This window comes from Amblyomma maculatum, chromosome 9 (genome assembly GCF_055883805.1).
Source record: "Amblyomma maculatum isolate TAMU_Amacu chromosome 9, ASM5588380v1, whole genome shotgun sequence".
NCBI classification, from domain to species: domain Eukaryota; kingdom Metazoa; phylum Arthropoda; class Arachnida; order Ixodida; family Ixodidae; genus Amblyomma; species Amblyomma maculatum.
In genome coordinates, this window is record NC_139352.1 from 8,034,855 (window position 1) to 8,062,419 (window position 27,565).

General features: G+C 50.1%; 1 protein-coding gene across 2 annotated transcripts in view; it reads right to left on the reverse strand.

Annotated features, from left to right (window-relative positions):
- Positions 1-459: 459 nt before the first annotated feature.
- Positions 460-27,565, reverse strand: part of LOC146178196 (uncharacterized) — a 44,357-nt gene continuing 17,251 nt past the window's right edge. Inside the window, exons 1-2 of one of the 2 annotated variants that reach the window (XM_084578015.1) lie at positions 22,748-22,859; positions 460-2,151 (exon numbers count right to left, since the gene is read on the reverse strand). In XM_084578015.1, the coding sequence (XP_084434141.1) occupies positions 1,169-2,151; positions 22,748-22,853 (1,089 nt within the window). In that variant the 5' untranslated portion in view covers positions 22,854-22,859 and the 3' untranslated portion in view covers positions 460-1,168. Of the gene's footprint in view, positions 2,152-22,747; positions 22,860-27,565 lie in introns of those variants that run through there. The other variant, XM_084578014.1, reaches the window with a different exon arrangement.

Sequence of the window (27,565 nt, forward strand, 5' to 3'; positions counted from 1 at the left end):
ACAAAAGGGAGAGGAAGCAAGGCGAGCAGTACACCTCGATTTAACGTCACCTAAAGACGCATATGAGCCTTCGGACAGCATAACACGTCTCTATTAACCAAGGATTCAGAGCTGCTACCCTGCTCGACAGCAAAGACGAACCACATATTGGCCGCGCACTTTTGACAGAAGTTGCACGTAGCTGCCGCGCATACTTCAGCTCGTCGGGATAGAAACACAGGCAGCGAGCAGCCCCGCCCGGAACGAACACCTTCAAATCAGCCATGCGCAGTCCGTACCCGAGACCCAAGAATAACACTGCAGTATGAAGCAAGCCCTGATTGTGGCTTACCCGGGGACCGAAGCAGAGGCCAGAGAAGGGTACGCGACCACGCATGCTCACTACGCGGCGGCAGAGGATCATTGGGCATAGGGTCGTAAGGGGGTCACGCCCGCCCCGCACACACACGCACGCACACAAAGCACGACGCAGTAGCCACATATTGGTGTAATAGAACCTTCGGTGGTGTTCATTTATTGCACAGTGAGAAGAGGCTGGCAGCAGCGGCGGCAGATCAGGCGGCCGGGGTGCCAAGGAGGCCACCAAGGGGCGGCGCCACGGGAAAAACAGGCGCAAACACCCCAGGCCCTTGTTTTTTTCGCGCTGCGCCACTCGTCTTATAAACATCTCTCTCTTTCACTCTTGTCTTTATCGCCTTTATCGTACTCTCTTTACACATTGCGGCGAGGCGACCGAGCCGTGCGGTGACGATCACAGCAGCATCAGGACGGGCGGCCGCGGCGGAGTCTGCAGCGGCGACATCGACGCAGTGGCGGGCGCCGAGGCGTGGGCAGGCGTGCATGTCGGCGCGCACGCAAGCGTAGCGAACGCCGCGGTGATCCCCCGCGGTTTTGTCGGCAGGCAGTCCGTGACGGACTTGGTCGTCGTTCGCGCTGGCGGCGGCGTGTAGTCTACACTGCCGAAGGCTGCCACCGCGGCGCACAGTCGCGCGCGCGTGTACGCACGCGCATCGGCTTGGCCTGTCTCTCTGTACATGCGGGGTAAGGCGCGCGTACACACGCACGGACACAGACACGCACACACGCAAACATCACACACACTCCAAGCGGGAGGATGAGGCTCGACGTCGAAGAACCACGCGTCCCTTCACAACAACTAGGGTCCGCCTCACGACATGATGTGCCTCGTCTCGGCCAGCGCCGCGATGATGCCCGCACCGGGTTCCTGGTGATGTAGTTCGCCCTGATGATGACTATGGTGGTGGTGCGTAGGGTAGATGCCATACGCGTGGTGGGGCTGTGGCGGCATGGTTGCATACTCGATTCCGCACGGTTCGGAGCCCAGGGTCTCATATGTGGCGTGCTCCGAGCCCAGAGGAGGAGGACCGAGCGCGTAACCGCCCGCTGCCGTGGCGCCCACAGGGGACGCGGCCGTCGCGGCGTCCAGGAACTGGACCAGGTCGCTGTGCTCCAGGAACGTCTCCTGCGGCTGCGGCGCGTACATGTGCTCCGGAGGGCCGTAGTAGGCGTCCTGGGGGAGATCACCCTGCGGAGGACCATACGGAGATGTTGCCGCGTAGATAGGCGGGTAGTACGAGGCCGGAGGCGTCCTCTGGAATGAGTAGCAGCTCGCGGTGGTGGTCGTGGTTGCCGTCGTGCCGATGTGCTGTTGACTGAACGTATGCGGCGGTCCCAGGCCCCTCTGCGTGTGGGTCCGGTACGGGGGCCGCACATTCTTGAGGAACATGGACTTGTCGTTGAACTTGCACATTAGCTGAGACAGGTGGCTGCCTGTGCCGTCGTCTATTTGACCGCAGCACTCCTCGGGTTCCATTGGAGACAGCTCAGGCGTGGGCGGCACGGGCGTCTCGTAAGGCATCTCGGGAAGTAGCCGGCTACTGCAGTCCGGAGGGCTACCACGGGCAGGACTCGAGTCTGGAGGCGTCTGAAGCCCGCCGCCGTTGCCGCCGGCGTCGTCGGGGCTCCCGGGCTGCGAAGGGCTACCCCTGCGCGATCCGCGCTTGGCATGCTTGCGTCTCCGCGGCCGGTACTTGTAGTTGGGATAGTCCTGCATATGCTGTAACCGCAGCCGCTCGGCCTCCTCGACGAAGGGCCGTCGCTCCTGGAGTGTCAGGCTGCGCCACTTCTTTCCTGCATACAAAAGATGTGAAGAGGCCATTTAGTGTACTGTATCTTATGCCTCGTTTTCGCTCATTTAAATTGTTACTCTATCAAAAAAAAAAAGGAATACAATAAGGCCGTACCACTGACGTGTAACTTTATAAAGAAACTTTAAGAGACGCACACAAAGAATACAGGTTGTATGTGTAGTGAGACTGATATCAGCGCTGCTTCATCAAATGTGAACCAAGATTGCTGCAATTCTTCGGTAAATGAACGTAAGCTATTTTGAGCTGGGTGAAGAGTGTGATAAAACATTTTCTCTCGTGGTTTCCGAATAGTTGCTAGTATGCGAATACAGTTCCAAACTATACAGGCTCAGTGAAGTATGATCGTCAGTCACTGGTGCTTTTTCACGGGAGATCGCACAGTAATGTACACGTCACTGCTAGTGCGAACACGTGATCATGCGGTCGCTTTTTAAAAGCGCGTTGCCTCTGATACAGCCGCACACTGAAGCGAAGTGATGGGCCATACAAAGCATATCACCTCCATGTCCCTCTGCGCCTGCGCCACCCTATGTGCGGCCCCGTCGGACGATATGACGCTTTGAATATAGCTACCTGCGCACGTGTTCGCTCTATAGGAGTGGACGACCCTGTACATGAAATGAGATATAGCATTCTGAGGTGCGAAATATAACGAATGTGTGCAAGTGCATCGAAGAGAATCAAACTGACATCATTTGAAAAATCACTCTGTAATTTCTGCCTCCATGCCGCAGGTAACGTCGATGGGCGATAAAACAACCGAACCTACAGACGTCTGCCCGTCACAGATTTATCAGCGCGCTCAACATCGCCGCTCAGCTGACGAGCCACAGGTACTTAGCGTGTCAAGCATGAAAACGGGTGATAGACGTTCAAGGGCAGGGCATTCGAGCTCAGCTGTAAAATGTAAGTGGAGGGCGCCGTCATGGGGCAATCCAACACAAACTGCTCGCAACAGAGCATTCGTTAAGTTGACAGGAAGAAATAAAAAAAATATATTTTCGCGAGGGTTCCGTGTGCAGCAGTTTGATTTAGTGGATAAATCATGCATTGATATTTTTCTTTCATATTAGTGTACAGCTTCAGCACCACGTAACACATGTTGTCATTGATATGCAAAGTGCGATATGTCTACAAATATTGAACCCCGCGCGACAAGCATGCAAGAACAGGGGTGAAATTTCCTGTGATTTTGTTGTTGTTGTTGTTGTTGTTGTTGTTGCTGTTTTCGTTTTTCTCGTTTCTTTCTGCAGGTTGGGCGACGAAGCGCGCAACAGTGCATAAGGCCTCTTAAAAGAACGTCCCTTTAACCCGCCTCCAACGGACTGCTTTTTGCTCCGAACTAATGCAAACACTGGAGGGGTGCCAAAGACAGCTCCCACCGCGTGCTACCGGAACGGCGAAAAACATATCAGAAAAGAAAAATGCAGGGCGAAAAAGAAAAAAAAATACAGAAAACGAGACGAGCCAAGGCTTGACATGCGCTACGTGGCGCTATGGTAACAACCGTATTTGGGACGGCTCCCTCATTATCGCGAGCGCCAAGGGAGAAGAGATTACGCCGCGGTCGGGGCTGCGACGGCGACAGCGGCGCGGAAAACAACGCCGGATGCCGAGAAGAGGAGGAGGAGGAGGAAGAGGCTCGGCCAGGTAACGATAAGCGTGACGATAGCCGTGACGCAAGTGCGGGAAGGCCGCCCGCGCAGGCGCCTCAAAGAACGCCATGTAACGGTAAGCACTACTAAGCGGCGACACTTCCACTGACATTTAACGAGTTTATATCTATGACGGCTATAGCCACCTATATACAGGTTTGACCCTGTATTTCTGGCTATATGAATCAGCCTGCCAAACTGTGACTCCTTTATGCGGGTCTTTAGAGTTTTAACCGTTTTCACAGTGTAGTAAAAGCCGCACTTCTCTATACACATTTATCGAGGCAAAGTCAAGGTATTAGTGGAAAAATTTGCAATTAGGTCCATACCGCTGCATTTGCAAGCAGTGGAATAATTTCAAAAATTTATATTTAATAATCACATTCCGTTGATTATGTAAAACTTGACATCGTTGACGCCGACCAAAAATACAAAAGAAAAACACAAAGGCGTCAACAATGTCACGTTGAACAATCCATCCCAACCAGACAAGTTTTCATCCAACTCTCGATTTCACTGATTGCGTAAGTGCAGACTTACGATCTTTAGAAGTTGAAAATTATTTAAATTGACTATTTTTATCTGGCCCCGATGCTTGCTATTTGCATTTCTTGAATGGATCATACCGACGGCACACAGGAAGTATACATCCTCAATCACTTCAGAAATGCTCATTGCATGAACATTAAAAAGCAGCAGTTGGAAAGCATAGGTCGTGGTCTTGGCTGTGTGCTACATACCACAAAGAGAAGAAAACGCAGCATAGATGAGATCAACAGCCCAGTGATACGTTATACTGTACAGATGAAGGCGTCAAGAGCCTTGCGGTTATGTATTTATCGCGTAATTAGGTTTTTCTCGAAGTAACTAGAAAACGATTGATAATAGATAGCTTCAGCATTTTAGACTAACACTGGGCGCGAGGGCACGGCTTCCCGACAGTAGTGCGCGAGGGCGAGGCTCTGACTACAACGCATTGCACGCCTAATGCGTTGTCCTGTTCGGGGCATCAGAATCCGTGTACTGAACTAATAACACGATAGTGCGCAAATGAGATGATAGGAGTAGAGCCAAAAACATCACTTCGCAGCCCGCAGAGTATTTATACTCAGATAGCAACGAAGCCCCCAGAGACAGAGGGATCAAAGGACTTTACAGTTCCAAGAACCAAAGCGAGAACCCCAGTGGGCGTCGGACTATAGTAACAACAGGTACGCATCAGATGACATCAATCAGCTTCAGGAGTAAAGCAAGCTCTCCCGTGCCATGCATCAAAAGTAAATTCATCAGATTTCACCGCTAGCCACGATAAGAGGGTAAAGCAGTCCAAAACCCCCCTTGCTTGCGCACTGAGACGCCTATACGAGCGTTAGTGAACTCCGCGTGTCTCAAAGCGTCGGATCAATGTATTGCAGCGAGAGCATTGTGGGAAACGCGCTTGGTAGCGTCGTTAAAATGGTCCCTGAAACACTTTTCGTCGCGCACTTCTGGTGCAGCCGAAGGAACAGTTCAGTTCAACGTCGCTCTCATGAGTTTTCATCCACGCACACGTGTTCCGCCATTGGTGAGCTCTGCACGCAACTTGCGAGGGCCTCAGCAAGGCGGCCAACGGAACGAGCAGAGGTGCGCGGTGAAAAGGTCCCCGCCAAGTGACTTCGCCGCTGACAGGCGAACAAGCGCGGCTCGACGTCCGCGTGACCATCGTTCCGGCCGGCGGCGCCGAGGGCGCGAGGGTTGCGACCGACCGACGCGCTAAGGCCACCTGCACGCACGCTTGGAACGCACACGATCTTTAGGTCGCGCCAACACTCGGCTTCAGTCGACCGAGCGTTATTCTGGAGCTGGGGACGGGGCGTGAAGCTCCGTGACGAGGCTGCGAAGATTGCCGTTTTCTAGGCAACTGAACATTTGGCTCACTATGAGTACAGGGTGACGATGGACTACACTGTTTTCTTTTTTTTTTTTTTTGTACCTCTTGGACAAAAACAAATAGTGAAAGTGGGATGCTTATAACAAGGTGTCGTAGTGTATTTGGCCGCAATTTAAAACGCGAACCGGTAAGCACCCACAGTAATCGTGCGAGACGACGTGTACGAACGCGGTTTGACGGATGCCATAGGAGCATGGATCCTAAGTAATGTCGGAAAAAGAGAACGAAAAAAAAAAAAAAAAAAACTTCCTTTAAGATACGAGGCGCAAGCGCGGGGCATTTTGTGCAGCAGCTGTAGAATGGAATGTCACCGTTTAAGCGGCGCAGTTTGAAACGTTGTACGCAGCAGTTGTTCACGCCACTGGCAAACTTTGCGTATACATCTTAGGCTCCGCACCCCTTTGAGAAATGTCAGATTTTTCGGCCTGTTTACCTTTGTATCTGTGAGGAGGGGCTTCGCTTCTGAATAATGTACCCAAGAGCTGGCTTAATTTATCAAATTCCCCTTAGCTCCGCTTAGCTTACGAGGCTTGTCAGAATTCGTTTTCATTGCCAGTCATGTTAGACCCAATGTACGATAATAGTTTCCCAGAATGACCTTCAATTAAGACTGTCCTGGGAAAACTGCAATCGCTTCCTCCTCAGAAAATACCCTCATCGCCCCACGTGATTTCTCTACAATCCCTTGGTGCCTCAACCTGCAATTCGAATCCATTCCGTTGCCATTAACGCTCACAAGCTATTTGACATGCCCGATTTAAATATCCTCTACAAATCCATTTCTTCCCCTTAGGTTGCGCTAGGATAAGATGTCTCAATGCTATTATAAACAACCCTCTCTTTCTACAGCGCTACCGCTCAGAGTTAGGTGTTAATAAATAAAGTGCACCACACCATGGTACAGAAACGTAGCCAGATGTTTGGCCAATTTCGGGGAGGAGTTTTCGAGTGCGAATATTTCGCATATTGTATAACTCCACAATAACAATCACTATATGCGCATATCGTCCCTCGACAAACTTGCTGTTTTTATATTTATTTTAAAAATGCACACTTTTGCTTTCTATATGACAGTTATATACAGTTACTTACTGTGACCGCATAACAAACTTTAGGAGCTAGATTTTGCTTCGCTTTGAAAGCTTAGGCCATTTTTATACATCAACAATACTCCTTAACTATCCACAATTAAAAGGTGTCTTGAAAACTGGACTTAAAAAGCCTGAAAATTGTGGCAGTTGTTTTCTCAGAAAAAAAAAAAAAAAGTCTCCTTGCGTCCCGTCTTACTACTCTGTCGCCAATGGACTAAAGAAGATGAGAGAGAGAGAGAGAGCTGCGTAGATAGTTGCCACAAGCGAGCACCACACGACTAGGAGGAACACATACTCACTGACGAAGAACTCATGCGGAAGGGCTAAGTTTCCACTCGAGAGAAGATAATCACTTAGTTTTGGAGTTAGGGCGCCACAGAGTTTTGTATGGCAGTTTACATGCTACTATTGCTGCCGAGGCAATGGAAATGGCGCAGTCTCCAGAAACACTTTCCATTGGTTGCATCTATTGCTCAACAGATGCTCAAACACCCTTTAACTCCGATAAAAAGGTGCCTACCACAGAGGCATAGTGCTTTTTTACTTTATTATTTCTTTTACTTTTCTCAGCACTTGCACCTTATTCGGCAAACGCTAAAAGGAGGTACAAGCCCGTTTCTTTCAAGAACTCAAGCTGGCCTCGATGATGGGAGCTATGTGCCCAAAGTCTCAAGCGCAGTGTTCCAAGCTTATGCTTGCAGTGTGGCGGAAAGCGGTTGACATGACAGCTCGCAAAGAGGCTCCCGACGACCTGAAATGCGCGGCCTCCTCTGTGCCCCGATCCATACCGCAGCTCTCGGTATGCACTTACCACTGTTTGTGAACACACGGCTGGCTACGCGCGCCCATCATCGTTGCCCGGCGCTTATATCCCTACAGCAATACTGAGCTGTCTTTAAAGTAAGGAACTATGGAGGGCCAAATGATGTCTCCTGGCGTAATGTTTTGTCTGGGTCCAACCTTTATGCTAACTGAAACCACTGGACACTATAGCGCAGCTGGAATAGAACCAGAGGACGGACCAGTTTTTAAAAGGCCAATAATTGGAGCTATCACGGACACGAGCGCCGTGTTTCGTGCAGTTTGCTTTATCTCTACTATTTCACGCCGCCGAAAAGGTTATTCACTTCTTCTCTGTCTTCCTCCTCGGCCTTCTCCTCTCCATTCCAAATCGCCTCCACGGCAGCAACGTCCGCACCAGCGGCATCCGAAGAAGAGGAACTTTCGAGTTATCGTTCACTGCGGGGCGGTGATAGTCGAAACGTACGCGCAGCGCGGCGCCTCTTGTTAAGCCCAAGCGTCCGACGCAGCAGCGGCCGGAGCGGGGCCAACCCGTTCGGAGCGCCGCCGAAGGTTCCCGAGGTGGTGGTCGGCGCGAGTGGCGGCGGCGCCGGCGTCAGCTGAGAGCGCGGCCGCGCACTGCGCGTCGGGCCCTCTTTCCCACGCTCGGGATGTAGGCCAAGCGAAACGGGTCCGGCCTCTGACTGCTTCCACCCCCCCCCCCCCCCCCCTTCCTCTTCTTCTTACTACCGGCGTTGCTTGACGCTTCTTTATTTCTTGCTGCTCTCGTGCTGCCCTGCCGCTGCCCGCTTGGGTATGCTGTTGTTTTCTTTGCACGTCGTCCCTCCGGACGGACGCATGGACGGACGGTAGGCCGACGCTCGCGCTACGGCGCGACTGCCACAGGCGATCTCTGCCGTCGGCATCGATGCGCGCAATATCGCGTCCATTTCTACTACGCTAGCGTTATGCCATGCTTCTCATGATCGCTTGCGCAGTCTCAGCCTCCCGCTACTCCGTTCGGTAAGAATTCACAGTGCTGTAGCAATGTCGTACGGTGGCATCTTCTTGCTAACTTCAACTTCTGTTTTACTCAAGCTGACGTTTCGGACTCACGTTCGCGTACCAAACGCTTTAAGCACGCTGTTAAAAGCAAGAAACCATATTGCGATTTTCCTCCAGAGTCGCTACACGCAGTGCTCCGACACGACCTGAGCGGCTGAGGAGTCGCGTGGAAAAAAAAAATATATATATATATACAGCACCAAGATGCTGAACGTACATCTGCGCCGCGTGTGCTTGTTCAGTAGTGCAACTACCCACCTCAGCCCATGCGGAAAATACTCAACACATACGGCTTGAAGCAAGCCACATCTGCCGGACGCCCGTACAGCGATACTCATACTTTTGGCCGCAGTTTCTTGCTTCGAAAACGTGAGGCGCCCGTCTGCACATGTTTAGAGTGCCTTGTCACCATCCACATGCTCTATACTATCCACACGTCCGCATGTGGTCAGCAGGCCCGCTTATCAACTGCACTCCAATTTGCATCCTCATGTCCACTTAGCATCACAACTCCGGCAGGGCACGTGTTCGTGAGCCCACACTTCCGCTTCGCATCCACAGGCCCGCTTACCCTGCGCACTTCACTATCAGTGTGCAGATGCAGTACAACTTGGGAGCTACAGTTAGGCGTCAGTTGCGCGCAGTCGGATGTCTTCCGTATACGCGCATAAAGATACGGCTTGTTCGCTTAACCCAGTCATGGTCCAAGGCCCTGGCCAATATCATGATATAATATGCTTCGCAGTGTACAGTGGAATCGAAGCTAGACCTCTGGAGACCCCCGGGAACTCGAAATATTCAAACGCTCTCCGCTCTAGCGACATTTCACGAGATATGTAATGTGACTACATAATATACGCTATGTAAGAGAGGTAGTTCCCACATTTTGGTTATAAACCAAATTATTAGTTGATTACCCCCTCTTTTTGTCTGATTCGAAAATGAATGCGCGGAGAAAACGCCTTTACTGCTCCGGCCAGCCCGCGCAGTGCAAAACGACCCAGCATGTGACCGCCGTTCCGAATGTAAGCGGAGAGAGCAGCGGGCGTGAGCAGTGTGGAAGAACGGCGCCAGGAGCCAAGGACCCCCCTCCGTCCGCGGAGGCCGCTGGCTCAGCGAGAGCCGCGCACGGTGCCGAAGCAGGTAAGAAGAGGAAGAAGTGTGCACCACCGAACCAGGCGTTCGTCCGCTCTCCCCGCGTTGCCACCTCGTTTTGTTGTTTCCGACCAGGCCGGCCGGCGCCGTGAGCTGAGTGGGGCGACCGCGAAACGGTCTTGCATCGGCAAATGCGGGGGAGGCGAAATCGAGCGTGGCGCGGCGGCCCGACGGAGCAGCCCCTGGCCGCGCATCGCCGATGAGCACGCGAGTATGCGATGTGTAGCTGCTACATTAATGTACGCTGCTGCGTGCAGTTGGATGTTGATTTTCTTTTCTGTATGTTCATCCCGCGTTATCATGGTGTAAGTTTTGTATATGGTGCGTTGATATACGTTGCTGTTACTTGTATGTAGATCGTACGTCGTACGCGATGCACCCGCCCGCGTCGCCAGATCGGGTGGGCGTAGTACATCCCTACCCCTGGTATACAGTACCATGCGTGCCGCTAATGATCTGCGAGGTATACAAAACCACGGTTGTTAATGCATAGTATGGTTTGCGCCATGCCAGACTATAATTCGTTAGCTCTTCTTACCATGCACTATAAGATGGCACCGATCTGTTTTGTTTTGTTTTTTGTTTTGCTTTTCTTTTTTTTTTCTTTTTTTTTGTTACCTGCGTCGCGGCTGGGTTGTTCCTTGTTTGTGGTCTTGCGCTGCATGCTTTATACAGCAACTAATGAAGCCGGTATGCGTAGAGAGGTGCAGTTCGCTTCTGACGGATCGGATGACTAATAGCCATGTGTTGAAGGCGGCTCCATGAGAAACGAAGAAGGAAGGAGAGATGTGTATGGCGGTGATGATGAAAGATGGGGTGGGATTCGATGAATCTGGGCCCACAGTGGTCTCTGACTTTTCGTGCCTAGAATGAAAGGCCGCGTTGAATCTTCTAGTACTGCAATCACGATGTGTCCATTCATAATCACAGCAGTACGAAAATGCGTTACTTCAGAGTTTATATATTTCAGTGTAGCGGTTTAACTTATGACAAACGTAAAACTCTTTGAGATAGATCACAACGGAGTAGAACTTCCTCCGTAAAGCAGGATAAAATCCGAAGCTCGAACTCCAGCTCGACCAAGAACGATGCTCCATTTGCACGGATGTGTAAGCTGTCTCTCATCGCTGGCTAAATGCGGTCAGTTGCAGAGTGTCATAGCCGCAGGGAACTGGTTCCCGCAAAAGCCAGTGACAAACTGAGCTGCCGAATGTAAGCACCCTTATCACTGCGATCCAACCATGTGCATGTAGTCCCTCCAAATACCTAATGCCCTCAATATACCCTTAGCAAATCTTCAAATAACTAAGCCAAAACGAGCCAGCTGCAAATCAGATTGAAAGCGAGATCAAAGTCGAGAGTCAGCACCATCACGGGAAACGAAACATATGGCCATCCAAAGCCAAGTGGCTGCATAAGTACAGCTTGGCGCAGTGGAGAAGGAAGCGAAAGGGCAAAGAGGAGATCGTTTTGAGTTTGGCACTGCCGAACGAAATCATCAACGATACATTAAATCCAGCAAGTAAAGCTGTGAAATGCATTCCATTATTAAAAGAAGCCTGTCCTGTCCTTTACTTCACTTTAACGGTTGCATCTCAGCCCGGCCTACTGCAGCAACCCGGGCGTAGACAAGAACATTTTATCAATAAATACGAGACGGCGCGACAGTATTGAAGAAGCTGGTAATGTCACAGCGAAACTTCCCTCTCGCCATTTCTTTTCCCCCGTAAATGTACACACAGGGCAAAGAACCCCGGGGACATTATAGACGCGCTCTTTTATGCCTAACGCTTTCTTTCATCTTCGCACCCCCGCAGCCGTCTCAATTGGTTTCCTAATTTGTTTACGTCAGGCGCGCCCAGTTGTGCCGTGCAATGCAAGACCTTTAGAGCGAACTAGTAACAATGGCACAGCGCCGGTTGCACCCCGGCCTTTTCGTCTTTCTGCCTCGCCGCGTTACATAATCATCCATCAGTGTCAAAATCAGCGAGCGCTTTGTTGACTTACATTGATGAGGAAGTAACGGGCTGCCGATGGAGCCCCTAAGCAGTGCAGCCGACAGAACGAAGACCCCACGCACAGGGTGAGATACCCATGCACTGGGACGACGCCGTGAAATACGGCAGGCTCACAGAGTATCTTCGCTCCGACGGAAATGGCGAAAGACGGCTGGTTGGCTTCATTAACGGCTTGTAAACGCTCCGCAAACTTGTTCGTCAGTCGCCAGCCAGCACGCTCCAACGTTGCGAACGGAGACAGCGATGAGCGCGCGTAGACATTTTAGAAAGGTTGCCGATAAGAAATTCTGTGAGGCGATAAGATTGATGAGGCTCACTGCTACTCCAACGACGGTGATGCCGGGCGTTCTATTCTTGGAAGAAGTGGGCGTCACTCGACAAGGAAGGGACGAAAGAAAAGGCTTTGTGTGTTCCTGAGACAGCGCGCAGAGTCCGAAGCACTTGAACTGCAGTGGAGAATCATGTGGTGCTTCCTACGCCGCCTTTCTTAACGGAAACTGGGAAGGAAGCTGCTAGCATTAGTTCACGTCTACATAACAAAGTCAGCGGAAAAGCTTAGATTTGGAAGAAGAACACCGCAACTTGGACAAGGACGGAAGGAAGACATACACGGACAGGCGCTGTCCGTGTATGTAAGGGCGAAGAACCCGAGGGACATTATAGACAGCGCCTGTCCGCGTATGTCTTCCTTTCGTCCTTGTCCAAGTCGCGCTGTTCTTCTAATGGCATACCAACTCGCCCAAGCATCAGTTCTAAAAAGCGTCTAAACGACACGGTATGACTGGATGGATGAAGAGGTGCAACGCATGGTAGCCTGAGCGATATGCTTGCCTTTCTATTCCTGTGGTTTGCACCATGGGGACTTTTGGCCATGTATAGTTAGTTCATCTGGATCATGACTCTTGGCTCTGTCGCTTGTCTCGGCCCCGAATAATGGCGGCAGTACTTGAGCATTTACTTCGCAGGAAAGGTTTGGGAAGCCACCGCCGGCCGGTTCGGGGTAAACGGGCGTTCCTAAACCAAGCGGCCGCTTTTTCTTTTTTCTTTTTTTTTTTTTCAACGTCAAACGTCAAACACGATTTACTGAGTGACGCATTCACTGAGTAGTGTAATAATGGAGTAATGACGCATTGACATCCACCCAAGCGCAGCCATACGGCTACAAAGGATAGCTATACAGCTTTCTCAGAAACTTCGTAGTTAAAGAAAGGTATATTAGCTCTCGCCCTACCATCTGATCTGCTGACCGTCCTGGTTAGCTCATTTGGTAGAGCGACTGCATGCCCCTGAAAGGCAGTGGTCGGGGTTCGATCCCCGGGCCAGGGCGAATTTTCTCGGCGGGCGAATTTTCTCGGCGGCCGCTTTTCGGTGGGGGTGAAAAGCAAGGCGCCCATGTGCTGTGCGATGTCAGTGCACGTTAAAGAACCCCAGGTGGTCAAAATTTCCAGAGTCCTCCACTACGGCGTCTCTCATAGCCTGAGTCGCTTTGGGACGTTAAACCCCATTAGCCAAACCAAACCATCTTTAATTACGAAGTTTCTGAGAAAACTGTATAGCTTTCATTTGTAGCCGTACGGCTGCGCTTGGGTGGATGTCAATGAGTAATTACTCCCGTATTACAAATCTAGTCCACCTTGGGGTTTCCGCTTAATATTCGATCACTGAGTTATGCAATGAGCAGTATAGCAGCACAGCCCGCTGAGTGCGATAGTACCAGTTCTGCTTCTTCTTTTTCTTTTTTTGCTTTCGCTTTCAACTAAAGTTCGGCTCTTTTTCTTCACATTTCTCGTCCCCTATACTCGTTCAGCTGATGACTAACTGGAAAGCCCTCTGTTCTGATCTTGACTGAATCTGAACGATTATGAGCAAATGATCAGCAAGAGGCGAACGGCTAAGATTGTGTGGTGGCCACGTTTCTTTTTTGTTTTTTTCAGCAGATGTGCCCCCATATCATATATGGCAAAATTACTTTTGAAAAGGAATTAAATTACATTTCTAATTACTTTGCTGAACATCGCAGAAAAGTAGTTAAATTACATTACTCATTACTGCTCCCCAAAAGTAATGAAATTACATTACAATTACTTCTACTGAGTAATTCAATTACTTTGAAATTACTTTCCAGTTTCCATAAATGCAAAAACTAAGTAAAGCTATTAAACAAAACAACAACTTGTTCTCCAGAGTATTCTAGTTGACTATAGTTCTGCTCAATTCTGTCTCCTTTTGCCAATCCGTTACGCTGGCTTCGGATTGCAGCACGTCGTTCCTGCTTTCGCGCACTCTACTTTGTTGTCTATTGAAGGAGTAGTGGCGCACTTTAGTAAAAGTAATTTCTAGGGGAATTAATTACTTTGCTGCGAAATTACTACTAAAATGTAATTCACTAAATTACTAAATTACCACACTGAAAAAGTAATTCATGACATCACAAATTACCGAAAAATGTAATTAAATTACAGTAATTTCATTACTGTAATTCAATTACTGTCATGTCTGCCCCATATGTGTCAGACCTTCATATATACTTATGTCCGCCGCTTAATTCCGCTGTTTCTACGCGTGAATTAGCTGCTGACCATGAGAGGAAGAAAAATCCCACCGATTCTCTCGCAACCATCTCGCAACACTCCGCATTTTTGCATCTTCTGCGGGATGGCCTCTCAGCCAGTCTACAGTACGCCGTCGCCGCTCGGTCAGCCCGCTCGAGATGTCGGTGGCGACGGCGAAAGCAGAGCGCCGCTCGCCTCCCCCCACGCCTCCCAAGGACGCTCGGCAGGGCCGACGGGACCGCATTATTTCGCCCGCCGGCTGAGGAGCGAGAGTAGCGGGCTGCTTTCGTTGGCCGCGGAAGGCAGGTGCAAGCACTGCTGCGGCCGACGTTGTTCGTGCGAAACCATCCACCGGATGTGGATCGCCGGCAGCCTTTGGAACCAGATCGCTCTCGCGACGGTCGTCTCTTCTCCCTGGATCGCGGGACGATGACGAACCGACGCGGGAGTCTCGTTTCAAGCGAAGCAGGCCACTTACTGCTCTGCGCTCGGGAATGTCTCTGTAAGAGGAGAGTCGCATAAAAGCCGCAAGAGAGAATGCACTGACGGATGTGCAGGTGTATGCGTGAGTCTCGCGACTCCGATTATGTGCACTGATTTCCCTCGCAATAACGACAGTTATTCCGATTCGGAATTTCACAATTTTCATACTGTCCAATTCGCTGAAATAATATATCCAGTAGCCATCAATTTTCCTCTGCGCAGGCCGTTATAAGCGTTTCACTTACAGCCAGTCTTCAAACAGCCATTGAAGCCGGGTTCCCCCTCCCCCCCCCCCCCCCCCCCGCAAAAAAAAAAACGAATTTTTCGAACTCAAAGATCCCCCTGCAGTCAGTGGCGTCGACAGATTCCCCTGCTAGCCTGACGACGCAAGGTGGATGTGGGAGATATTGTTTTCTCCACGGCTTAATCGGATTAACCGCAGCCGCCCGAGAATTGGACGAAGCTATTGGTTGCACAGGTGTCGTTTGAAGGGCATCTGCCTCTTTTCTTTTTCTTGAGTAGTGTCCGACTACAATAAGGCTGCGGAGAAAAGCTTGAACCTTCTCACCTATTCTATTTTTTTTTTTAATTTCCGCAGAGCGCCTGAGGTGTCCGTCAAGAAGTGAGAAAGTCACACGGGCCTTGATTTTGTAGCGAAAGCTACACTGTGCTAGGTTTTCAAGCCGTCGACGTAGCACCGGGCCACGTGACCGTCGCCTAGCAACTGTCACGTGGTATAGACCAGGAGCTGGGCCAGGAGTTGGAGGAGGAAAGAAGAAGAAAAAGAAGAGAAAAAGAGGAAGGAGGAGAAGAAGACATATAACTCGGCAGTTAGCAGAGGCGAACGACAGCGGAGTTGCTAGGACAGAAGATTCGTTCGAACGTTGTGACGGCGGCACATTAAATCCAGGTGTCCGCAGAAAAGTTCGCTGCAACACTCACAGCTTTCGCTCTATCACTATAGGTTCAAGCCATGCTTAAATCCCCACAATTTTTTCTTTTCTCTCTCTGCCTTTTCGATTCCATTCTGGCCGGAGTCATGAGTAAACCAAAGTACTTTTGCTGGCCGCGACGATGATGTTGAAAGGGCGCCTGCTCGAAATGTTGGAATTAAAGACCAAAACGCCAACCTTGCGCGGCACCTTGTATCATGTAAGTGTAGGGCAGGATTTGAGAACACGCCTAATCTGGGCAAAAGCGGGAATAAGGTAAGGCTTCTATTACGCATATCATATAGATAAGCTATCCGATCGTTGGGTTAGCGATACTTCTATCCACATGTATTCCGCGGAATGTGCCTTTCTGGACATGTTTTTGCGTTGACTGCTACTGATATCTGCCCCCTTCTGCGTATGCTCGGTTTATTCTTTATATCTGCTCTGTACTTTGGCATGAATAAAAAGTTGTTAGACAGCGCTCGTCGATCGTCTTATGTGTCCTTCTCTGTCCATTGTTTTTTTATTATAATTTTTGCGCTAAATTCTTGACTTAATGGATCACCAACTAGACCGGCAACATGTTCTACCCATGTGCTGTGCGATGTCAGTGCTCCAAGTGGTCGACAATATTCCGGAATCGTCTACTAGTGCACCTCTTTGTATCCGAGCTCCACCCCTCACACTTTTCTCCCTTCCCTCACGGAGCTGGGGTGTCCATCTGAAGCGAGAGTCACTGCACATTTCACTTCCTCAAAACCGATTTCCGTAAGCTTATGGTTTCCGCAGTGTGGGTCTCTGTTCGCTACTTTATACGCACCAACAGTTAGTAGCTGTCCCCGTGGACTGTTGGGACAATGCACTTTATTCCGCACCCCCGAAACGCGCGCACTACATGCAGAGAGGGCAAAGACTGGGCCTACGTCTGGGGTATGTCTGAGGAAGACTCCCTGCAAAATGAGATATATACGTGTGCCGCGAACGACTCGGCTCAAGTGAGTGCGGAGGCGAGGTGATGGGATGAGGTCCCTGTACTTAATCGTCCCTGTTCTCTCCCCGTGGATAGCTCCTTTGCATTGCTATGTTAGTTGATTTTATTTGCTCCGCAGGTTTCTTTCTCTGTCGAATTGTTGCCAAAAAGTGCAAACAGAAATACATCATTGGTTCGCGTCAGCCTATAGAACGGAAAAGTAGACCGTCTGCCCGCCTACCATGATTCTGCGCCCTTATCAAGTACTCGATTCGGAAATATTTACCTTTTGGCAGTGTGTAGTCGGGAAACGATAGCACAAACATTTTATCATTTATTGCTCGCATGCCCCGAAATGGGTAAATGTATGTATTATTTTTTTCAGTAATAAAAAGCAAGTTCTGGGTCAGAGCTTCGGTGTTTTCTTGTGCCGTTTCTTCGGGTTAATGCACTTATAATATTCGAACACCTCTACATTCCACAACAGTTACTCAGATTCATCGTTTCAACCGCCAACGTTTTAACGAGAAGTTCAGCTATACGCGTCATGCAAATAGGAAAGAAAAAACAGTTCCACTCGCACGCGACCAATCCCGTCGCTTCAAAAGTGCGAAGAAGACCACACCTAGTGAAACCTTGTTCGCATATATTCCCCGTACCATTAATTGACCCAGGCTGCTCCCGAGATCGCCTGCCCTCTCACTTTTGTATCAATAAATGTTGTTCATCATCATCATCATCATGCTCATGTAGAATGAAACCTACACACTCCACTTCAGGAAGCAAAGACTGCGGTAGCCCGCACAAGTTCCTCACCAAACTACAACAGGATAGAAGGCAGCTCCAGGCCAACATGCTCACCTAGTATGTAGAACGTGCATGTTGTGAGGCTCTCCCCTCCTATACAACAAATTGATGGTTTTCACCACTACCACCACTTTACTCCTCCTTGACACTGTACCCGAGGCAATGTATAGGTATGTACTCTGAGCAACCTCATCGAAAATACAGTGCACAAACGATCTGCTCCCAGGTCGTACGTGACTCATTACATATCGCCGGCGTTCCACATGACTCGAAAACAAGATAGCTGTCCTCCTGCACTTTCCGGAAATTGGGACACTTCAGGAGGGATGCTAGAAGGGCCCCGGCAAACGGTTGGAAGCTAAACTTTTGGCCTCTGTACTTTTGACAAACCCTGTACACCCCCCCCCCCCTCCTCCTCTCTCTCTTCGGGGCATAGCGGCGCGTGGAGGCACGACGGAACCTCTGTGTTCGACCGCGCAGCAGCAGCCAGAGACGCGCGCAGCGAGCGGCAACGGCAGCGGGAGCCCTCGGGGCCGACCCGCGAGCGGAAGGCAGCCGACACGCTTGGACGGACTCGTCAAGGCGACCGCCGCCCCACCCGCGCTCCGACGGCGATGGCAGCAGTACGTGCGCACATACGGCCCGCTGCGGCGGCGCCGCTCGGCAGATAGACGAGCCAGATAGGGGGCTTCCCTCTTTCTCAACCTGGTCCGTACACGCACGCCAGTGTTTCCGAGGGTCCGCGCAATCGTGATATACGCCGCGCGGTCCTGGACGACCGATCGTCATGGACTCGTCTTCGAAGCCACCCGGAGACACGCCCCCCTTGAGTGAGCGCTCGCCAAGGGCGGCAACGAATAGGTCCCGCATAGGCACGCGCGGGCAATCGGCCCGTGATGACTACGCCGAAGGCTACCATGTCGGCTTGCACGACCTCGGAACGAGAACGACAAAAACAGTGCCCCGTATGAGTAAATCGGGTTCCATGCTGGCTTCCTAGTCCTCGCAAAAGCACCTGTTAATGGTCATTAGAGCTTCAGTGCACATCTATCCACAGCCAACATGATCTCGATGAAAATGCTATAGTAATTTTACTGTCGCTTGGGCAAGATGTCCAGTAATGGGCAATACGTACGCGATGCAGTCGATACTTCCTGAATCCTTTCTTTGGCGCTATAGGCAAATTAAAGGAGCTTGCCTCCTCTTAGCAAGACATTCGGTGTTGAAAACCGACACTGACGCCGCCCCACTCAGTGCCTCCTCCCTTTCATTGTTTTATGGGAAGAAATCTTAAGATGTGCACTGCGTTCAAGTGGGCCTTTTCATATATCATCACAATCAGCCTAATTGCCTTCAGAAGAGGTCAAAGCCCCCCTCGAAACCCCACTAGTTAACGCAGTCATGTGCCAGATGCGCCCATCAACCATCACGCGTTTCATCAGCTGTAGCGCCCTTCCTCGCTCTGTCGACTTCAATCATTGTATGTCTTCCGGACACTGTTTGCGTAATAAATAATGAAACAAATGCCTTGACTTAAACTTTGGCGGATCTTCTCCACGCGACACACGTCATGATCCACGCGAACTCTCAATGTAATAACGCAACAGATCTATACATGCCGAAACGGGATATCCGACGTCTACCGGTGGAATATTTCCGAAACTTTGAAAGATGGACGAGGCGGCACGTATAGTAAGCGACACGTGACAGGCCGTTTCCGCCTTACGCCCAGCCTTTATACACTGACGGATCGGCCTCAGTCAAAGCAACCATGCATGGTACGTGAGGTGAGCGAAAGGAGGTGGCAGTGGGTGCTTTTGTTATTTTAAGTTCTAGCCTCGTATTTGTGTACCGGAAATGCGAGCTGAAAAAAAGAAAAGAAAAATGAGTGCGCGCAATCTGAAGACTGCGGTCGATCGCGTTTGCGAAGGAAATTTGATAGGCACAGCCTTCTTTATGCCTATTATAGTCGCCACTGCAAAACACTGCTCGCATCTAAAGCTTACCGGAGCTTATTCCAACAGCGGATGATAAAACCACCATGATTTGTTCCAAATATTAATACATTTATTAAAAATCGAGCAGCGTACCCTAACTAGTAGACACTTCCTATGTAGCAGTTTCATATCCTGCGCCGGACTGTGTGGCAGAACCGTCGCTGAAGCGCTGGAGTGGCTTTCACGGATGGAAAACTTAAAGCCACTCCCCGTTGCTTCATTTCTTTACCACGGGTTCAGTAAAGTGCTCAGCGACCAGGTTTTTTTCTGTCTAATGTCACTTCTTGTTTTCCGGTTTGGCAATAAAGGAAAGAAAACAAAGGTTGGTGGCCCAGCCAGTCGAGCGCACCCCCCCCCCCCCCCCTTCTTTATTTCACCAGGGGTCGTGAGTTCGAATCATGGCGCGGTTTCGTTCATATCTGAGTAGTGAGTGAGCCGGTTCTCTTAGCAATAACAGCACCCAAAATTACCCCACGTGCAGTTCGCATTTTGTGCTCTTTTTTAACGCCTGCTTTTAACTCAATCTAGCTCGGATGATCTTGGGTACCAACCAGAAGCACTGTGACCAGTTTTCGTTCGCAACGCGGTGGGAGCGTGGAAGGAAGATATCGAAATAAATTCTGTCATTCCAATGAGAAAGATCTCCACCCTTCCGAGAAAGATCTCGTCAGACAGGTCTGAAAATATTTCATAAAGGCCCGAGATGGGTGCAATGTCTTTTCGGTTCCATGATCGAGTGAAAATAGGGCTGTATAAGATGGCGGTTCTGAGTGATGTAGCTCTTTCATTCGCTGCTTCGTCTGTAGGCCGTTATTTCATTGGGTAGTTTCTGTATTCATTCACTCAGATGGAGGGGGAAGTGCAACTACGAGATCCCAAATAACAGGATGGAAAAAATACTTAGAACTGTCTCAGCCGGAGCTCCTCACCTGACAAGCGTGGAAATAAAAACAAAAAACGAGCGCACCACACAGACGAGAAAGAGCGCGAAGTACAAACAACGCTGCGCATGCAGTGAAAGGCGATGAAAAAAACAAACAAGAAAACAAAGACCGAGGACAGCCTAAAGTTACAAGTCTATAGGGATGGACTAGGCGGCGGAACCTTTTGCGAGAGGTTCCCACGCCGGCTGTGCAGACAGTTCGTCCACGGGATGGCAGAGACCGGCGATTTTGGCGCCACCGGTTGACGCCGAAAAGCAGTGATTTTCCCCTCACCTCCAAGTAGAAATGAGAGATCGGACACCGAGAGCGCGGTCAGGCTTCTGCATGCATGCTGGCGACATCTCGCACGCGGTTGAGACCTCCATACAGATTTGTATGCAGTTCGCGACAGTGCTTCGGAAAGGACGCTTTTGGGTGAATGGTGCGGCAGCGACGGGTGGCCGGGAATGCAAATTGGCCGTCGAAGAGCAACTTCCCTGTAACACCCGGAGATAAACACCTGTCATTCGCGAAGCTGCATGTGGCAAGTACAGGACTTTGCTTCGCTTTCTCCGTCGGTTGGGGATTTAAATAGCGAGAAAGATGGCGACAAGAAACTATAATACAAGTGCTTTATACCTACAAGTGAGCTATATTTCAGCGGGGAGACAAAGTTCAGTTGTAACCACAACGCTTGTCTCGTCGTTTCTTCTTCTCGTCTAAAGCTGCATGCACAATGACAGGGTATAAGAACTATCGCGCCTCTCCTCTTGTGTACATCAGTGTCAGATCCACAGTGGCGGATCACTGTATCTGCACGTGCCCAAAATGCGAGCGCGTCAACTTTATCAAGGGCTTGATATGGATCGCGAGAGTTATGGCAAAAATACGCATACAAAATTTCAGTAGTAAGGTATGCAGAAGCTAATAACACACCAGCGGCCGACGAAGTGCTCAAAACCCCACTGCGCACAAGGTATCAACACTGATTGTGCGTGGAAGTCATTATGCGCAAGCTTTTTTTGCGGGGGCCGCTGCTGCAGGTATTAAAAGACCACGTGCTCTGGTACATGCAATTGGTACGCACCGGAACTAAGGAGCGTCAGCTAACGTGAACGGAAAGCCGAAGCGCCATGTTGAACTGTATGTACCAGGTTCAGTTGAGAAGCTTCGCATATGTGTGAAAATAAAAATACGAAACAAAACGTCCGCGGAGAAGTGAGTAATGCATCGCTACGCTGAAGATGTTCGTCGTTGCTCAAGGGAGCCAGCTAAGCAGTTTGAAGAGCCACCAAAGGATAGACATTAATGATGTGAAAGTGACCAGGTAGACGTGCCTAGGCTCAAGCCCGAGTTATGAATCATAAGATAATCTGGCTCGTCACTCTTTGAATGACAAGAACTGGGCAGCTGTAAGAACAGGGTGGCCGTGAAGTACATGTCTTTAAGCAGGCGCCTGCACGGGCGGATCAGTAGGGTTCAGTACTAAGGCTTGAAGGGCATAGCGATATGAAAAACAAATATAGGCTAATAAAGCACCAGCTTCGGCGGTCGTCGAAGAAACCACTGGTGTCTATCGCTCTCCCAAAGGGGCTCTAAAAAGCATAATGGATCCCTCACACGTTCCGCGGCAGTGTATATTACCCGCAGACGCGCGACTCTATCAGCAAAAATAGAGTTATGGTAAAATAAATAAACCGGAAAGTGTGCGAAGGCCGCCGACGGAATAACAAACGGGCAGATTATGGGAAAGGGGAGGGATTACGTATGCACGTGTTTGATTGAATAGAGCGCAAGTGAGTATGCGACTGTGCGAATGAATGAATTCAATCGATCAATCAATGCGCAAGCAAAGAAACGAAAGGGCGCGTTGTACTCGCAGTCCACCGAATGCGAGAGCGAGCAATAACGCAACGCTCGATAAACAAAACGAAACCAGACAGGAAGGCGTCGCTACCCTCCAGACGCGTAACACGCGGCACATCTAGCCAAGAGCGGACCCCCAACAAGCCCAGTTAAGAAACCGGTCCGTCAAATACGAGCGGTATCTCCGGTGACGGCCGGCGTCTACACACGTATACAGAGGCAGTCAGCGCCGAGGCCCCAGGGCCCCTCCTTTTTGCGGCGCGAGAGGACGACTCGGATTCACCGCACGACACATTGCCGGTGGCGAGAGGAGGATCTCTTTAGCGGCAATCGACAGGAAAACGTTTACCTTCGACGCCGCAACGTGCGTAGAGCCGCTGTCTCTTTTTCTTTTCTCGCCAGGTGAACACACACATAACGTGCTCCCTCCGCGGACTGGGGCCACATAGGCGCATAGGGAGAGGAGGGAGCCGCGCAATCGCCTATCGGCGGCACATATGCATTCGCCGCCTGAGCCGGGAGGCGACCGGCCGTGACGAAATTATTCGGCTTCTCGGCCGCGCCGGAGACCGGCTCTCTCTTTCCCCGTCCTTCTTCTTCGCTGCTGCTGCTGCCGCACGCGGCAACGGCGGCGCAACTGAAGCGTGCAAGCAACGTTTCCGCGCGGCCACTTTCGGTGGCCGTTTACGCCAACGACGGGCGGAGTGAATGGCGCGGCCGCGACGACGCTAAGGGAAGAACGGGATCCCGCCTCACTCCCCCCTCTTCCACGAGTTGCGGCTGAACGCTGCGAGAGGAGGCAGGCGAGCAGGAAGAAAATACGCACGCAACCGATCAGTGCGATGTAGTGCAGCGAAATGTGGTGAGGTCAGTGAGCTGAGGTACAGTCCGGAGATTTGTGAAAGGAAACGCTTGCAATGCTCATCGCCATCACTGCGTTGACGTCAGACCCGGTTACTCACAGCCACCAGTGCACAGGAGCCTCTCACATTTTGTGAATTTTACTCAGAGTAGTAGTAGTAGTAGTAGTAGTAGTAGTAGTAGTAGTAGTAGTAGTAGTAGTAGTAGTAGTAGTAGTAGTTTCGGTTTGCGGGGTTTAACGTCCCAAAGCGACTCAGGCTATAATGAGAGACGCCGTAGTGGAGGACTCCGGAAATTTCGACCGCCTGGGGTTCTTTAACGTGCACTGACATCGCACAGCACACGGGCGCCTGGCTTTTCGCCCCCACCGGAAAGCGGCTGCCGAGGCCGGGAATCAAACCCGCATCCTTGGGAACAGTAGTCGAGCGTCTTAACAGCTGCGCCACCCCGGCGGGAGTGGTAGTAGTAGTAGTAGTAGTAGTAGTAGTAGTAGTAGTAGTAGTAGTAGTAGTAGTAGTAGTAGTAATAGTAGTAGTAGTAGTAGTAGTTTCGGTTTGCGGGGTTTAACGTCCCAAAGCGACTCAGGCTATAATGAGAGACGCCGTAGTGGAGGACTCCGGAAATTTCGACCGCCTGGGGTTCTTTAACGTGCACTGACATCGCACAGCAGACGGGCGCCTGGCTTTTCGCCCCCACCGGAAAGCGGCTGCCGAGGCCGGGAATCAAACCCGCATCCTTGGGAACAGTGTCGAGCGTCTTAACAGCTGCGCCACCCCGGCGGGAGTGGTAATAGTAGTAGTAGTAGTGGTGGTAGTAGTAGTAGTAGTAGTAGTAGTAGTAGTAGTAGTAGTAGTAGTAGTGGTGGTAGTAGTAGTAGTAGTGGTGGTAGTAGTAGTAGTAGCAGTAGTAGTATATATAGTATGCCTATTAGAAAACTCAATGAGGCTACCACATTACACAGAAAGAATCCAGAGGTGCCTTTGACGTCTCACAGCCAGTGAGAATGTGCAATCCGACGTCGCATGATTCAGACATACTGTCAGTAAAACTAAGAGCAGCTTCTTTGAACGGAAATGAGGTATAAGTGAAAGCGACTATATTGATGTCGATATTTGGCCCTGCAACTGTGTCACTCGAGCGCCGAGTTCGGCAGAGTAGCACTGTATGAAGGGTACCTTTCCACTATAAAAAACTGATTGGAAAACATCAAAGAACGTGGTGTGCTCTTTTTGCACCGACACACACTGACGAGTTGTTTTTCGTTTCGTTGCTCTCTTCCGCAATGGGCCACGCCGCTCAAGGCAGGGTAAAAAAAAAAAAAAAAATAGAACAAGAACTGCGAGAACAAGAACGGATGCAAGTGATGCACATTGATCTATTTCCTTTTCCTTTTTTTCTCATTAAGGGTTGCCTGAGATACTGAGGTGAACGATTTTAACATTGCAGATTTAGTGAGATCCTCATTGTCGACGTATGTAACGATGGCAAAAACATTTTCTTATGTATTGTATAAAAAAAGATATCATAACAAATGTGTTGACAGTGCATAGAAATACGTCGGTAAAGCCGTGTGAATCGAACCCGAGACCTGGCAAGTAATGCCTCATTAGAGCATGCACCGCCAATGAGGAAGAGGACGCGGAAGTGGGAGAGAAGAAAGGGTGTTGGCCGCCGCAGTTGAGCGCCGTCGAATTCGTACCGCGATGGGGCGTGACATCGGGCGTGCGACCGGAAGGTCCCTTTTATATATTTCTCTGTGTGTCTCTCACTCGGTGCCGTCGATGCACCTCCCGCTTCGTTACGACCACCCTCTCCCCTTCACGCACACTGGACGGAGACCGCTGCGGTTCAACATGCGCGTATAGGTGCACTACCTCTACTCCGCGTCCAGCTAGAAACGTGCAGCATTGTGAAGAGTGCGGCTGGAACATATAAATACTGGGCACGCTACCGCATTTTCAAGAAATCAGTGACTGATAACGGTCTGTGAGGGTACTGCAAAGGTCACGACTCGGATTAGTAGTGAACATCACTGCACAGTGGTTCTTGTCTATATGTATGTATCCGTCTCGTGGCGATGCATGTGACGCTGCTTTTTCGTGTTTGTTTTTTTTTTCTCCTTTTTGAGTTCCAATTGTGATTGCCGGGCTGATATTTCATGCTGGTGAACCATGATGTCCAATCAATGCCTCTGTCGTCCACGGCCACGAATTATTTATTGACCGGTCACGATGCCTGATGGAAAGCAGTGTTGTTGTTTTGGGCCGTATTTTTGAGCATGCCAAATTCTCTCTCTCTCTCTATCTCTCTCTCTCTCTATCTCTCTCTCACACACACACTAGGTCGGCCTCGTTACGTGTGCCCTCGTTTCTTTGAGCTAATCGTCGTTTTTTTTTCTTCATTTTTTTGTAGTGGTTTCCTCGAAAAGACGGCTCGGTCCAGTTAAACATCCGGTACATTCACGAATCACGAATCGTTCTCACGATCTTGTAATAAGCCCTCGGCGTCTGGACGGTGGTCACTGGTTGGTGTCAGTTACAATTACGGCACTGCTGCATGGTTCTCATAAGATATATTATACTGTATGTGCAAATGCGTGCGTACATGGGCTGTGTAGGGGGTCTACTTTCCACTGCTGCCACTCGCAATCAAACTCCCAACCTATACCACCGCGCTACTAATGCCGTGCACGGAATTAAAGAGGAGCGGGAGAAGGCGCAAACGCCGGCGGCCGACACTTGTTTTCCGGCGGCGTTATTTATGGGACCCCGCTGAGGAGGGGTGGCCGAAGCCCCCCCTCGTCACGCGGCCAGCCAGGGGAAAAAAGGGGCAGCAGCGCGGAGGCTGTCGACAGAGACGTTCATCTACGGACAAGCCTCATCCCACTTCACACCAGCGCTGTCTCCTCGGTTGCCGCTTCAAACGTCACCTCACACAGCAAACACGCTACCGAGGACAGACGCGCGATGACGCAAGGACGAACAAACACTACCACGAAAGGCTGCCCGCTCGAAAGCGAGCTAGCGAGTGATTGAGTTAGTGAGCGAGTGAGTGAGTGAGTGAGTGAGTGAGTGAGTGAGTGAGTGAGTGAGTGAGTGAGTGAGTGAGTGAGTGAGTGAGTGAGTGAGTGAGTGAGTGAGTGAGTGAGTGAGTGGTTTGAGAAGTGTCCGCCTTCTAAGATGGCAAAATTACTTTCGAAGAGTACGTTAATTAGACCACTGATTACAAGTTTTACTGAAGTTATGTCGAATCTTACGATTTAATATTTCATCTTGTATACTGGAACCACTACCCTTCCTCTCGCTACATGAGAGGCTTTCTGTTCGTGCATACGCGGTGCAGCATTCCCTGTTTTACTCCTCAGCTCTCTTCACTGCGACTTCTGCGCCTCAGTTTGCGCCTCAGTCGACGACGAAAAGACAACACCCCAAAAAGACATAAAGCGGAACGACCGATGCTATTCAGTACCACTTAGTTTTGTTGCAATTATTTTCTTCCGGGTGTAATGGCTGCCCTTTAAAGGAATAATTGCTGTCGAAGGACTAACTGGTGGTCACTTTAAGTTCATTTGGGCTTTTTTTTTTTTTTTTTTTTTTTTTTTTTACTGGTTTTGTTCTCCAAAAGTGCAGAACCTTCATTCATATAAGATCAAAATGTAAGATCATATAAGGTCGCGATGTGAACAGAATACGAAGCCATCTCGGATGCTGTACAGTGATGTGTACACAATACAATCATGAATAGCTCGAAAGAAAACACGGGAAAAAAACGTAAACGTCGCGACGCTCACCGTTACTCCATCGTAAAACAATCCCAAATGACTGAAATGGCAGACAAGGGTGATGCAGTATCCGTTCGTGCCCCTGACGTTTACGTTCGAGATCGCGCGCTTTTGCAATATCGTGAAATGACGAGAGATCACAATAGAACATGGAATGCAAAGGAGGTCAGAATGGAGTGATGCCTCTTGTCTGCTTTTGTCATTATCACTGCAGGTTGTCAAACACAAAATGAAAAGACGAACGACAAAAAGCGACCGCATAGCTTCCGGCTAACAAAATAGAAAAAAAAAAAGAACAAGGCAATTTTTCACGTTCAGCGGTAGCGCGGAAGGTAGTGTGGTCTAAAAGTCACTCAACGTAAAAACTTGATCACTCGAAAAGTACAGGCTTTTTCAATAAGTGCATCTGGGTCCTCGCCATATACCTCACGTACTGGGAAATTGTTCCCATCTGAAGGTGCTGCAGAAACGACAACGAAGACGGTATTGGAACAGCCCAAAGAGACATCTCTCATTCACCCATAG